At 40.7% G+C, this 15,904-nt stretch overlaps 1 protein-coding gene across 1 annotated transcript in view; it reads left to right on the forward strand.

Annotated features, from left to right (window-relative positions):
• Nucleotides 1-15,904, forward strand: part of b4galnt4a (beta-1,4-N-acetyl-galactosaminyl transferase 4a) — a 127,519-nt gene that overhangs the window by 38,708 nt on the left and 72,907 nt on the right. The window contains exon 2 of the mRNA XM_069701857.1: nucleotides 5,361-5,473. Coding sequence (XP_069557958.1) covers nucleotides 5,361-5,473 — 113 coding nt within the window. The remainder of the gene's footprint in view (nucleotides 1-5,360; nucleotides 5,474-15,904) is intronic.

A 15,904-nucleotide genomic window follows, 5' to 3' on the forward strand; every position in this document is an offset into this window, starting at 1 on the left:
GAGGGGAGCCTTATGGAGAAACGGCTTGTTTCAGCTCCTGCAGGGGATGCATAAATGGCCAGTATAAATATATAAATATAGATAAGGAGCTTTTTGGATCATGAATCACAGACAGCTCCTCTAGTAGAGTTAGCATATAAAAAACAACAACTGAAAATGAGCATAATAGGTCCCTTTTAAAGTCTAATTTGATTGCTTATTTCTACATTAGACCATAATTTGACAATGACATATAAAGCCTTTTATTATCAGTCATTTGACAGAAAAATAATTATAAAAATCAACAGTAATTAATATAATGGGTTCAATTTAAATAATAATCTAAACATTGTCCATTTCCAGCTTCTAAAATGTGCAGATTTACTAATTGTTACAGTTTTATGTGATTGTAAATTGAATATTGTTGAGTTTTGATTAAATAACCATTACTTCAGCCATGACACGTTTTCATGAGCATTTTTCACTATTTTGTGATCATTTATTAACCTAATGAACAATCAATTAATGGAAAACATGATTAATAATGAAAACTGTAGTGTGAATGTTAACTACAAGAATAACTTTTTACCTGTTTTTTGGATATCTCTACTCAAATCTTTCTCTCCTGCATGTGTTCTGTTGCTAGTCCTCCATTAACATTGACTACACGTGCTTGACTGTGCCTTTTGAAAGGAGACCATGCAGGAGCCGCTCTTGAGATAACACTGGCAAATGAATTGTGATAATGACCGTTGGCGTTGTTCTGTAACCACTTTGAGCTGCCGTGTTTGACCGTGTGCTATTATTTCCCCCTGTTTGTTCTGGGACTGCTGCATAGAACAGATCCTGAGGGCTCCCGAACAGATGATTATTAGTTAATTTGTTATGACAAGGCTTTGTCAAATATGTTCAAACTGAACTCGTCCTACTTATTTAACCAGCTCTGTTTTATTTATCTCTTCCGTAATGTTCACTTTTCATCACCCCTCTCTTCCAGCTGCCCTTCGTTGCCATTGCTGTAGCTCCTGCTGCACTCACTTCTCTGATTCTGTGATTAGCATTCTGCTGTATCACCATTCTGTCTATCACTTAACATACAGTGGAGCACCGACTCACAGTGAAACCCAGTGTTACTGTCAGTCTTGTTCAAAGATAAAACGAGATACACAGACAACTCTTGCACACTCACAAACACCCACATGCATATATTGTGTACATATACGCACAAACATACCGAAGTACACACATGCTTATACATTGGCACACGTACAGTGGCGATGTGAGCTCTGACAGCTGCAGTTTGCTGGAAGCTATGGAGTTTAGAATATCATTATTTTTAAAAAGGGCAGCCAGGCAAGGTGAACTTATTACTCACTTCTCCAAAGAAGAGGAAGTTGGGAGAAAGTTTCCTCCAAACCTTGTCTCTATCTACAGATTACGCCCACATCAACATTTGGATAAGACTCCTGTTTATATTGGTTTGCCACAGACCTAATCTACAAAATGCTCACTATCTGTGTCCTCTAGAGTATGAAGAAGTTGCTTTGCACCACTTTATCTACACAGTAAATAGTGTTGGTGTTTTAGAGCTGGAGGACATGAAGTGATTAGGCAGAACATAAGAGAGGAGGCTCCTCAATGATTAGTATTCAGCTTGGGCTCCTGCTGGTGGCAGAGCTCGTAGTCAATGGCTTCCATTAACCTGCCAGTCGGCTCTTCATTACTTCATTAGGGCCGGTGTTGAGGTTTAAGAAGTCCCGTCACAGTCCAAGTCCAGGCACCGACTCCTGACTCGCCACAGCTCGTTACCAGTGTCAGACTGACATGGCCTCACGGCTGTGGCACACCACGTCTTCATCTACATTTGCTGTCCCTTTGTGCATCCTGTTCCTTCAGTCATTTTTAACTAGATGACCATGACGAGTGAATGAAAGCAGCGGATGCTGTTTACATAAAAGAATAGCAGTCCCAGTGTAGGATGAAAGCACCAACCTCATGGTTTTTGTGTCTGATTCACCTCCATAGTATCATTTGATTTGTTCATCAAAACTCTACTTTCTGCCAGCGAGGAACCTTATTAATGACTCATTCTCATTGCTGCACAGAAGCACATGTCCACACTTGATTTATACTTTTAGTCAGGGCACACACATAAACAGGTCCCAAATATACATAGACTTCTCTTTTAACAGGGATAAGCATGCTGAGGGACATGTCGGCAATGAATGTTTGAACATTTGTCCACAAATGTTTCACTACACACATAAAACCGCACACAAACTACAAGTGCTTGCAGTTCTCATTATCTTCTCCTTTTGGGATTGTTGAAGAATTTATAAGGAGAATATATTAACCGGGAATGTTCTTTTTCAATTTTTCAAACATTTATCTGTATAAAGATACTCTCTGCAAAACAAGCACTAATGATATAAATGTAACTATAATGTTATAAATAGCTGCAGAAAATAATTTCCCCGTTACACTTCACTTGATAAGGCAGTTTTTCTGCAGCTCTGCATATGGTGCACAGACCCATATTGTTCCTAAGAACTCTTTATTTTCTCAGGAAAGACATGAATTATTCTCCTTAGACTTCAGAGAACAAATCTTCAGGGACTTTAAGAGAATAAATTATTTGAAAGTGAATACTATGGACACGTAGCTGATGTTTCCATAAGGGATTTTCTTTTTGTTTGACTCGCATACTGTCAATCTTTTTTCTATACTTGATTCAGGAAAGCTCGGATTTATTTAGCTTCTTGACCACCTACACTGCCTATGATGTACATACACATCATATGTGAAGGCGTATGTTTTTGGAGGTCCTTTTTGTATGATTTTCAGTATTCTAACTATGTAATTGTGGACCGCTTGGTATTTTCTGCTGAAGGTCGGTTGGTTTACCGTCTTCATTTTGGGGTTTAAAAATGTCTCATTTATGTGCTTTTTGTGTTCTTTATACTCAATGATATGATGTAAGGCAAAACAAAAAGAGCCTCACCTCGCTCCCTGGTGCATTGCCTACTCTTAACAGACTCGGATAAATGGTTAAGGCGTGATGTGCCTGCCGTTGACTCACACATTGACTCATGCATTTTAATCAGAAGAAGATCAAAAATAAATGGCAAAGATAAATCGTAAAGGCATAGAAATGAATGTGCTATTTATTTTGCATTGTGGTGATTTAATGTAATTTGTTAATTTCTATTTACATTACTATATTCTTAGTTTGTGTTTGAATATTGCAGCATTCAAAATAATTTTTACTGAGAAGCACAAAATCTGTGAATCTACTTTAAGAGCGCTTAGTTGTATTGTAAGATCAGAACTCTGCAATGGCATGAAGGTTTAGCAGGATTACTCTGTGGTGTTTGCTCTTTGATCTGGTGGGGCTTTCATAGACCCCAGAGGCTGTACTTAAACCGTTCATGTCGAGTCCGATGGTGGGCTGACGGCTTTCACTGCACAGTTCCTGTAGCTCAAGTGGCCTTGTTCGACAAAGGAATGGCTGAAAACTTCCTCCACTTCCATTAGCTGGCTTTCTGTTTTCTTTTTATTTTATCTCTCTTTTTAAAAAAAAAAAATTAGTAACCTTTCCAGTGCTCTTCATCCCAAATGGACCTGACTCAGAAAACATTCAACACAAAAAAAAACACCTTTAGATGGAGAGATGGGATGAGAGTTTAGGGGGGAATTCATCGTGAACATGGCAATTTTCTCCATTTATTCCGCAAAAGAAGATGATTTTTCAGATCAAAGCATATTTTTATTACAGTTGTCTGGAATCAGTGAAACGAACGCGAGGGGAATGAAGGGAGACAGGCGAGATGATATCCAAACAAATGAGAAAAACAAATCATCCGCATAGATTATGCTGGCTGGAGATTTTCAAGAGATGCAAGTTGTGCGAGAGAAAAATAACTTCACTTTTGCAACATTTTACTTCGTGTTTTAAACTTGGAGTGTTTATGTCAGCTGTCCCTCCATCTTGCTATACATGAATGAGAAGTGGGCATGTCTTTCCCCTTCGCCTTAACTGCATCAACCCCCACACAGCACAACCCCTCCCCCCCTCAACCACCCACACCCAATCCAGCCCACACAGACTCATTGTAAAGGGGACATATTGGAAAACTATTAACTCTCATTATGCTTTATAGCCGCACGCTCTCCCCGTTCTGTCTTGTAATCACATTTAATCTCTGTGCGTGCGTGTGCGCGCGTGCACATCCACCGTGCTCAGGCAGACAGTAATGAACCACTTTTACTGTAATACATTCATAAACAACCCCCCACAGGCGCCACCTTCTATGGCAACCCATTCAAGCTGCAGCAATGGAACCATGTCAGCCAAATGGGATGGAGTGCAGCGCAATACAAATAAAAAGAGATTGGAGTGAATTGGGTATGGATTCTCTTCTCTTTATATGAACTCCTCGTAGAGGTGGAAACCTTCACAGGAACCATGAGTATCCATTTGGTCCTTGCAACTCCAAATAACCAGGCTCTCATAAAGTGCTGAATATCCTGTAGCTGCTCAGTATTGAATTGTGCACCAGTTTGATCATCCATAGCAGTGTGTGTGTGTGTGTGTTTAGATGTGTATATGTGTGTTATTTTGGCTACACAGAGAGATGGCAATTTTAACATACGTTCTGTGATGGATGAGACAAAAACACACTTACTTGCAAGTGCGCACACACAAATATACACACACACACACACACACACACACACACACACACACACACACACACACACACACACACACACACACACACACACACACACACACACACACACACACACACACACACACACACACACACACACAATGAGTGACTTTAAGTTCCGGTTATTCTCTCCCGGCCAAGGCAAATGTCATCATTGTGCAGCAAAACTCCCATAATCCATCTGTGGCATGACAGCATCCTAAAAAAAAGCTGTTCTTTCTTTTTCTCCATTTGTCAGCCACTTTTCTTTTTTTCTGTTTTCACTCCCCCTTCTTCACATTTCCCCTCTGGACTGGTTTTTATTCTTCTCTCTTGTCTCCTCTCGCTTTTCCAATTAATTTTTTTTCCTTAATCTCCTTTTCTCTGGAAACTTTTATCTGGGTTTGATGACAGTGGAGAGTCTCAGTAGGAGCAAAAATGAGTAATAGCTCAAAATTATTGTTGACCACTATGATGATGGAAATGAAGATATTCATAATTATAATTATGCTATTGATGACGATGATAATGATGGAGATCAGAATGACAATGATTCTATTAATGCTGATCATTAAAATGGAGATGAGGATGATGATGACGGTGACAATGGGGATGATAATGGTCTTTGCTGAGTTTCTAAGCAGTCTCCATGTTTTCACCTTGGCCCAGATGGAGAGAGACAGATGGAGGGGACGGACACCAGCCGCAAGAGGGACGCCCGGTCCTCGGCTGGACACCACAAGAGTGAGGACACCAGCGACAGCAGGGAGGACGAGGCAGCAGTGAGTGGCTCTTTCTATTCTGTCTCACTGCTCTGGACCGAGTATTAATGCGATATCCCTTCCTAAACACATGCTCTCTACCCCACCACAGCCCTCTGACTAAGCAGCAATGATGTTTATTGCTTTATAGCTCATCAGGGCTCAAACAATCACAGTCCTGATCTTAATTATAATCAAACACTTAAGGCTCTGTGCACCCACTGGTTAGTGCTTCCGGTGTCCAAAAAGACAGTCTCCCCCCGTCCTAATTAAAAAAGGAGATTAGGCTTGAAGAAAAATAATCTGTATACAGATAATGTAGAGGTGGAAAAATAAAAGAATTGGCATCTGTCTTCAGATTTTCTTGTTTGGAAACTTTTCTCTTTACTGAAACCCATCTATATCTTAGCCTCCTGACCCCACCCACAGCAGTGAATTTTAATAATGCTTCCAGCTCTGGGAGGGCGCAGCTCAAATTATATTGGGAATACATTATGTAATCTAACCTCCTCTTTGAGCATTTACTCAAATTTATTTCTGTGATAGCTTTCACGCTGAGATGTGAAATTAGGCAGAGTGATATATTCAACAGCAGAATATGAGACAGAGTTTGGACCCCAGCCAGAGATCATTAGCACTTGGTACATGCTGCAGTAAACCACTGAGACAATCTGACACATGGACTCTTATTTAGTCTTTAGTCTTTATTTTAACTCTCATTTATAGATAAGTACAGCAATTTTACGCTATTTCCTTCATTTTGAGATCATTTTTAAGTACTGCAGGACCCTTAAAGCATATTGCTTCCAACTGCAGCATGTGTTTAAATGACAAGCCGTGTTGTTTTCAACAGGCAGTCCAAATAAGGGTTATTATCAAAATTCCTTCACAAAAGAAATCCAGCGGTGAATATAAATGGTGATAAATTGCTGTCATTACTGTGACAACTCAGTCCTCCAAATCTGCACCGAGCTCAGTGTACAAATGTTTACAGTGTGATCTAATTGTCTGTTGATATTTATTCCAAAACAGAAATATTTTGATAATTTCTGCTTGGAGGGGATAATTGACTTTAAAGGCCTAATAAAGTCAGGAAATGTAGATATTTTATAAAGGTGCTTATTATTGGTTATCTGCTCCCTACAGGACAACATATTTTGATTTCAGAATATGATTGTGAGTATACAGATTTGAGAAATTACATGGAGTCGTCAAAAATAGTGTTGCTCTATTCTGTTTAGTCCCTTTGCTCACATGAATTGCATCTAGCTATTTTCTGTGAAGACAAATTTGATACTCAAGATCCACCCGTCTTTATCTGGCCTTCAGGCAAACAATTTATTATTAAGCCCTTCTTCCTCAACCCCAGTTGACCAGGTTTCCACCCCAGCACTTGCCACTCATGTTGACAGGCTTTATACCTTGAAGTGGTATCTTGCCTGAGGCACAGGTGTCTGCAAAACCACCTGAGGTGCTGAAGAATCAGGCAATCTGCGGTAATTAAATGTTCACAGCATATTTGGCTGTGGGGAATGTCTGCTGTCAAAAGATGCCTCAACCCTTGAAGAGTAAAGGATGTTGACAGGTACAGCTTCATCAAATGTATCAAATTTAGTTACTGGTATTTTGATAATGAAATGCTTTTGCTTGCTGTATAGAAAGGACCACTACACTGAGCTGTAAAGGAGTCCCTGAGAACCTGCTGTACGTAGAATAAAATGAACGGAAAAAAAAATCTTTGAAATTATCTGGAAGAACGGTCTAAATGTTGCACAGGTCTGATCTGCTAGTATTGCAAATGCTGGTTTACAGTAACTGTTGCCAGAGGAACTTCAGCCATTTATTAAATTCAAGGGTTTCCCCACTTTTTCCACCAGCATAGGGAATGTTTTATGGGTGTGTTCAGTAAAGATATGAAAGTTTTATAACTGTTTGTTTGTTATTAACTGAAGCACATTGTGTTTCTCTATCCTCGAGACATAGATGAAGATCAAGTTACATTTTATGACCAGAAAACCAGGTAATTCCACTGGGTTCACTTACTTTTCCTTACCCCTGTATGTCACTGACAGATATGACAGTCTGGTGCAAAATGTGGAGTGTAACATCCCTTTAATACACTGTGCACAACACACAGTATGTACTCGGCTAAATACAAGCAGTGGCTGCAGGAGTTTAAGACCCAAACACAGTTAAAGTTAAAACCCAAATTGTTCCGATACCACTGTGCAGCTGTCGGCTAGCCGAGGGGACCAACGGAGATAAGAAGGCGATATAATGTATCTTATTCCATAAAATGCAGTCGTCTTCAAAATCGATTTAAGTGAGGGCTTTAGGAAATGTGCTTGAAGAGATAAGAGTCATGAACGGAAGCCAGCAGGGTTTTTTTCTGAACGGCCCTCTCCTCTCAACTCTAAACCTGCCTGATGGTGTTAGGGTTTCTCTTCTGTAACAGTCAAATGAAAAGCAGCTCAGAATGAGTCCATCTCGTGCTCTGAAGCTCAAATATTCAGCTGCACTGTAAGCGTTTTTGCTGAAGTCACTAAAATGTGTCAGAAAGTTTATGACATCCTCTTTATGAATTTTAATAGCACCGCTTTGTCATATGTTCCTTAAATGACAGGCGATAGATTTAGTTTGCTTCAAATAATGATTACTTAAATGAACTGTGTTCATACTTGGGTGGTAAACACACACTTAAATCAGCACAATTACAATATAGGAGATAGAATTGGCCCGCTGCAGGAGGTGCTTATTTGGATTCATGATCTGTAGAGTATAGGGCTGGTGGTCCATTTATGGTTATCTGTAACACAGCACTGTTGCAAGCACTATGTCCTCTCCTTTCAAGTGTGTGTGTGTGCGCATGTTAACACGGCTCACCCTTAAGACTTTTCTGTCTGGCTCTATAACCGCATTTCTCTTCATCTATAATTTACGTGCCCATTTACCAGCTCTTTGTTCCAGCAGTGCTTGACCTCTGAGCGTCTTAGTGTGTGGGTGTGTGCCACTATATATTTCACATGTCTCCAGACTTTGCTGCTCATTCAACACCAACATCTCAAGGAAATCCAAAGCAACATAATTGACACTTCCAGTCGATTGTGCGGCTGCTCCGCTAAAAATGCTTCCTCACTTAGAAAATGTCACTGCCAAAGGTCAAAGCTGTCGTGCGTGTCTCCAGGCCTGATGGCCAAACTTGAGTTCAGCATTAAATGTGTGTGTGTCTTAGAGAGAGATAAAGACAGACAGAGAGAGAGAGAGAGAGAGAGAGAGAGAATGATGTTTTAGTGTGTTCAATGTGCTGTAATATGGGTCAGGGGGACAGAGGTCCTTCCCTTTTGTTCACCTCCTCTGTTAAGCTCTTCTAATGGTTGGTGCTGCACAAATAGCTCACTGAAGCTGCCATCTCAGACATTTTAAACAATGACACCAACATGGCTTGGATGGAAACAAACAGAAAATGCCTCATGGTTGTGTGTGCACTCAAGATTAATAGAATGCCTAAAAGAAAATGGAGTGACCTTATTGTAATTGGACGGCATTTCACAGCAGGGGACATGCAAGGATGGTGTCACACACACACAAACACCCACGTAGCTAAAGATATTGGTGCATCGTCAACTGTTTAAATTAATTTAATGAGTACAGTAATAAGACCAGCAACACATATTAAGTCTCTAAATGACACTCAAGTCAATCTATCTGTTTTTCTTACTTTATGCTGCCTGACTGTTTTCAAGCAGAGCAGTGTAAGTGATAGGCAGATCCAAGTCGCATCTTTGCTGTGAGTAAAGTTGAGGAAGAGGCTACTGGTTTCCGATAAAAGCCCCGTAAATGTGTCCTACGGCTCTCTTGTTTGTTGTCAGATGGATGGAGAGAGCGGTGGCAGCACCGAGGAAACACAGGGATTGTTAATCAGAACACTTCAGACAGGAGTATAGAAGGATGGGAGAGGGTAAAGGAGAGGACAGACAAAAGGGAGGCCACGACTTAATGGAAGGAAACATGAGGAAATCAGAAGTAAAGAGAGGTGGGAAGGTGGGAAGCTGAGAAGCGGGATCTTCTATAGAGGGAGTAATTACTTTCGTCTCTGCTTCTGTGAAAGCAGCAAATGTTTGCTTCTGCACCTTCCTTTCTTTCTTTGCTTGCAAATCCCCAAAATTGCAGCTTAAATAGTTGACAGTGTGTGTCAGGGTTGGCAATTACAGAAACCGGTGTAGGGTGTTTTTTTTTTCTTAAGTTTTTGTCAACGACATGGAATATCTCTTTGGCCACCTGCTTTCTCTTTAAGATGAAACCTGCAATAGATTTACGCTGTCGCAAAGTGTGTGTGTAGTTGTGTTTGTGTGCATGCCGTCTCCATGGGACCCCCAGTTAATTACTACATCAGCTGACACTTTGGTTATTTAAAACAAGGTGTGTTTTCTTCTTCATGCCGTTTAGTGCCCATATTTCCTCAGAGAAAAGGAGCAGAGGCGCTGCATGACACAACAGAGGTCACGTATACCTTCATTTAGTTACTAAATGTATAGCAAAGCAAGAAAGCAGGCGGCAACCCGCCCATTGGTTTGTGAAGCCGTGAAGTCGAGGCTCGAGTCTGGCATTTGGCCCTCGCCATGAATCAGAAGTGACCATATTCGAATGAGCTGCGGAGGAACAAGGAGTGGATCTCACTGAGAACTTGAGGAAACTATGCCCACGGACCGATACTGGTAACCTGACTGCACCTCAGACATGTTGATCAAACTAAGCACACTCCAAAGTCTGCTTCCCTTGGAGACCTGTAATATAATCAATTATGGAATCATTGTCATAAGAGCCACCAGGACATCAGGAGTGACTTTAGATAATGACATCATAATAACTTGTGGAAACAAACTTGTATATCATGAGAAAAGATGACACTTTTTTTTTAATGGAAGACTATTGGAAGAGTTTTGGGAGCCCGCCCCTAGTGGTCCTCATTGGTATTGCACTTTGAGACACTTCTGCATTGTCTCTACTTTTCTAACCCGAAGACTGCATCCATTTTTCTATAGTCTATGCAACAAAAGCAGTTAATCTCAGTCACTATTATACTCAGCATAAAGAGCTCTGCCCATCAAACTCCAGAGAGAAGTTTATTTGTTGGTAGTCACCAGCTGGAAGTTCAGAGATCAACCAGTTGGACCAGTATAACATCAGTAGGTCTCCGTTGAAGACGTCAATTACTGAGATTAGATTACTGCAAAAAAGACTGTGAAGAATATACTTTAATAATTCCATGTGTAGTGTTAAAGTTTAAATGGTAAATCATAAACACATCACACCCCATCGCAGAGTTGCAGCATAAAATCACCCATAAGGAAATAGTTGTTTTTTGTCACAGAAGATGAAGAATACCCTTAACTTTCAGGTCAATAAACCTATCATGCGTCAGTATCTAAACAGCCCTACATTATACACATCACACACACACACAAACGGCAGGCCAGAAGCCCCGAGTGCACCTTCCCAGACGTTAATAAGATTGTGAGCTGTAAAAGGCCAGTTAGCCAAGGTAAAGGCCTGCAAATGAGGTCATGGAGATGAGAGTAGAGAAAGGGAGGAGATATTTCACAGGAGTTTTGAGAGTAAGGGCTCCACCATTGTCTTTCACCTGACGGAGATTTTAATCATATTGGCAATTTTACAGCAGCCCATAAACGGCTGCAGCCAGTTCTCATTGTTAACCTCCAATTGCTTTCAGGGCTGTAAATATGGCTACCTTACATCGCTCTGGCCTCGCCGATAGTTTATGGGAGATGAGACGGAGGTGGTGATGGCAGCAGGAGACTTCCCTGAGAATGATAAGGAGCAGAGAGCACGGACCAACTAGTAAATAAACACACGTTCGCTCCTCAGCGCCACTCAGCAACACAAGCTGGCTGTTGACGATACAAAGCTGTGTGTACTCGCTGGGTATTAGGCTTCATCACTTAATCTGTAAATGGACCCATTGAGATAAGCTTTGTAGCACAATTGCTCCATTTTATATTTAGATTTGAGCAGTGATATATGACTAATTCCCATTCAGCATTTTAAATGTTGTCTCGGGTTGAAAAGGATACTAGAGGAGTGATCCAGGGTTATGAATTCAGAGTGACTCAGTGACCTCATCCCTGACATTTTGTTAACAGAGTCTTCTCCTACCAGCTGATTGGATCTGCAGCTAGCCAAGTGGAAATGGATCTCCCAGGAGGCATTTGGTGCATCAGCTTGAGCGACCTTCCCCAGGATGTGGGTTGTCACCTCTGTTACTTAAAGAGTTTAATTTGATTTTAGATTTTAATCAAGGACTGTCAACCTGGTCTTAATTGTGTCTGGAGTGAAGCAAAAAACAGCTAAAGGTTAAACATATAAATGGGAGATAGAGGGATAAGAGCGCTATTACAGCCAACTATTCTTTGTTGCTACATAAGCAAGGAAGCTATCAAATACAAACTCTGAGCTTTTAGATAATTGTGGGTCAGTCCCTCCTTGGGCACTTCCAACAACTTAAGCAGCAAAAGAAGGCTTAGGGAAATGTTCATTCTGTATAGGAATAACAGCTCAAACAGAATTAACAAGGTATCGGTTCTCACACAAATGAAATAATCTCACTCATAAACGCTACTGAAACTGAGATCTGGAACTATTCAGGCAAAAAAAGATGAATAGAAAAAGGCATTCATATATAGTATTTCTTTATCAAATTAACTTTCATTCCAACTTGTGTTCAAATTGTGACCTTTTACACTAGAAAATATGAAATTTGCAGCATTTGACTAAAAGACAGATTTACAGGACCTTTGTCTCTGCACTAATATGTTTTTCAGCCTTCATTATTCACCAATAAAAAGGGTATATCCAGTGTAATTAAATTTATCTTATTACACAGAGTTTTATTAACGGAGTTTTGACCATCATGTCTATTCATACTTATCAGTTTCAGCAAGTTAATTATTGCAATTTCGGGATATGGAAATATTCATAGAGTCAGACGGGGAAAAAACAACAGTGGTTTGCTTTTATATCCCTAAGTAATGTACGCCAAACTATTTTGAAGTTAATAAAGTTAAAATGATTACCCAAAATTTCACTGTAAAAAAGACCTGCACTAGCACTGTTTTCCTGTGATGACTGACATTTGGGTTTTGCTTATAGTTAGGCTTATTGAAATGAGCTATGAAAATGAGACCCAAATTGTAAAAAAGTTTTATAAGATTACACCGTTCTCTTCAATTAAACTCAATCGAATGACTGGAACAGGTAATTCCTCGTAATAGTGAAACTTTCTAAAGTCCTTATGCAGCGGTGTATACAGTATTCTTTGGATAATTGTTTTCCCTTGAATGTACATTATTTTACTTTTAATGACTTTGCTCAGCCGTAAACCTCTGATAACTGGCTGCAACCCTACAAACTGAATTCCCCACTGTCATTTTTCAAGCTTGCGGGTGTTGACAGCCCCGTTATGGGAGGCTATTTGAGGATTCAGTCCAAAATTGTTTTTCCTACGGGTGTTTCAGTGCTTTCACTCATTCTCACTATCACCTCTCAGGCATTTGTCAGCCTGTTGTGGGTTCACACAGGCTGGAGATCCAAGCTGTGGACCTGCAATAAGCTCCAAAGCATGCTCCAGCAGCGAGGTCTGTGCTGTCTTCATACTCTGCTACCCACGACCAGATGCCAACAATGTAGAGGACTTGTTTTTCAAGATAAACAACTCTGTGTGCACATGCAGTGTACTGTACACACACACAAACATGCTGTAGAAGTAATCCCAAAATGGAAATTTAAGTTCAATACCCACATCCCCATACTAACTTTAAACAATTGATTTATTTTCCTTTTTAGGCCTTAAGAGCATTTAGCTGTATATATCTATCTCCAGAGAGGAAAATAATTACACTGTGGGATCACCCTCGATCCTTTTAGGCACCCTGTTGAAGAGTCCGGCTATTTCTACGCCTGCTCGGGCTCCTGCGAGCTGGCTCTGTTCCAGCACTGGTCAGTGCTAAGCTGTTACAGGCTGGCTGTTTGCTGTTACCGCTCAGTTTCATGCTGGGGCTATGCTGAGTGAAGGTCATTAGATCGTGAAACATGACACCAGTGTATATCTCTGTATCTTTTCTATCATCACCACCGCTCTGCTTCTGTGGAGTACTTTGTAGGGGGTGGGTTGTGTTAGGGGAAAGTGCATGGTGTCACAACAATGTCAGTGAAGTTGTATGTCTGCAAAACGGGGAATATTTGTCAATTCAGACTTGGTCAAGGTTTGCAACAGGGCTGGGTGATTTATTGACTTCATTTATATAGACTTTGGTTGTTATAGTGTGCACAATAACAATTTTTTTCAGTCAGAAAGAGGTGGAGATGATAGCAGGCTGCATTAGCTGTCCTGAGTCCCAGCAGTGCTGTAAACTGTAACTTCAGCGGTTATTATATACTGTGAAGGCACCAGTTACAGTTTATGGAACGGGCGTGACTCCAGAGAGCTAGCTGGCCTTGGCTATATTGTTGTAAATAGGCAGTTGCATGTGTGAGAGGGACATGGAAAAAAGACTGCAGATTTAATCTCAGATTATGTTTGTGCACTCCCTTTTAAAGTAAAATATGCAGGGGGGAAACGAATGAATCGTCCCAAGGTTTGTGGAAAACTGTCATTTCCATCAAGGTTTGTTATTACATTACACTAATTAAACAAAACTCAGTTGGAAATAGATTCCAGGTGGTGGGATATGAAGATTAATGTCTACTCTTACCTGATGAATCAGTCTGATCACTGCATAAAATGGGTTTGTGGTAAAGAAATATATTTTTCTCTCTACTCATAATTGGAGCATGTATTGGCATTTATTGGCACTGCTCATATCACTTAATGGCAATTCTAAAACAATTGTTAGGCGCAAGGAAATGCAATTGTATTATTATTATAATATAGACGTAGTCATACAGCATTAGCAGTGTTACAGGAGCAGCATCCTTTAGAACAGAAAGAACTGATGGCCAAAGGCCTCTGATGGGAAATGCATCAACTCTGGCAGAACAAACTTGTCAAAGTGCTTAATGTTTTAAGTGCTTTTAGAAGGCTGGATCATTGGAAATGGCCTGGCAGTGGAAGTCATCAGCAGAGAGGTCTGTACTCTGACGATGCCTGTGTCAGCCAGATTAAACAAGCAGGTGCAGCTCCTGTTGCCGCTTGATAAAGGGAAACAAAAACCGAGCACACCTCCATTTTCTTCTGTTCCACAGAGACTTTCAAGGATCTGCTTAACAATAGAAACAAGGCAGGGATAAGTGCCATGCAGAGAAACACTAAACAATAGAAGCAAAGCATTTTCTGTCTCTCTTCATCTTTCTTGCCAAATCTCCTACCGCTCATGAATTTACTCGACAAGAGGCAGATAAGGAAGACTCGACAAGAGTAGCACCATGGATGGATGGATGGATGGATGTGGGAAATACAATTCTCGGTGTGGGCATGTAGTGTTTCTGTGGGTCTCTGAAGAGGTGGAGCCGATTCATTTGCATTCCCGTGGGAGCATTCCCTGCTTTCATCAGTACTCCCTGTTGGCCAGAGTTAGAGCGAGTGCCATATCTCAGAAGAGTTTGAGGGGGATTTCGTGTTTTGCTTCAGTTTTCAGCTTTTCCCTAAGGAATTTTCCATAGGTGCCAGCTTTCAAGTATTTTTTTTTTCTTTTATTCCACACTCTTTCATCTGAGAGTGGCCTCAAAACATTACCAAGTATATGGGGAGATGTTTTAACTTATGACGTACCATGAAGCACAGATCTACAGAAGTAAAGCTGTTAAAAACACTGAGGATAATCTTACAGGGTAACGTTTGTGTTTGTGTACAAGCTCACTGGTCCAACAGTGTTTGATTTACCTTAGTATCTATTTGCGTCTCAGGCTTTCAGTATTTTATGTTTCTCTACCTCCATTCCCTCTATCGCTCTATATCATGCCTTTTCGTACCCCCCTTTTTTCTTGTCCTGGCCTCCAATCCTTCTCTTCTCCTTCTGCTGGAGGATACGTTGCCAGTCTATAATATATCGTCTCCTGTGGTGACCCAGCCCAAGGGGCCTTACTCCTCATTGATCTCTGCTGTCCCCACGCTGTCCAGGCAGAAGCCAGACACTTGGAGCCTGTTGATTGATCTCTGAGGATCTTTGACTGCTTTCCCCACCCGTGGTCACGGACGTCGTTCTTCTTCTCTCTTCAGCTTCTTTATTTGGCTTGTCATCACTTCTGTCACCCCTTTTCTACGTTTCTTCTTCCAGTCTTCATGTGGTGACCATCTTAAAAGAGATTATTCTGGGTTACTGTTTATATGTAGTGTACATGGTTAAATTTACTGCCGTATTTAGCATTTATTGGCACCATCATGTAGAGGTAAGCAGGTTTACAACTTGCCAAGTTAGACAAGTTTGCCACTTTCCCAGT

The sequence above is a fragment of the Brachyistius frenatus genome, unplaced genomic scaffold, assembly GCF_029030835.1.
Source record: "Brachyistius frenatus isolate BFR_SWC_R1_liver_20210118 unplaced genomic scaffold, ASM2903083v1 Contig_39, whole genome shotgun sequence".
NCBI lineage: Eukaryota > Metazoa > Chordata > Actinopteri > Embiotocidae > Brachyistius > Brachyistius frenatus.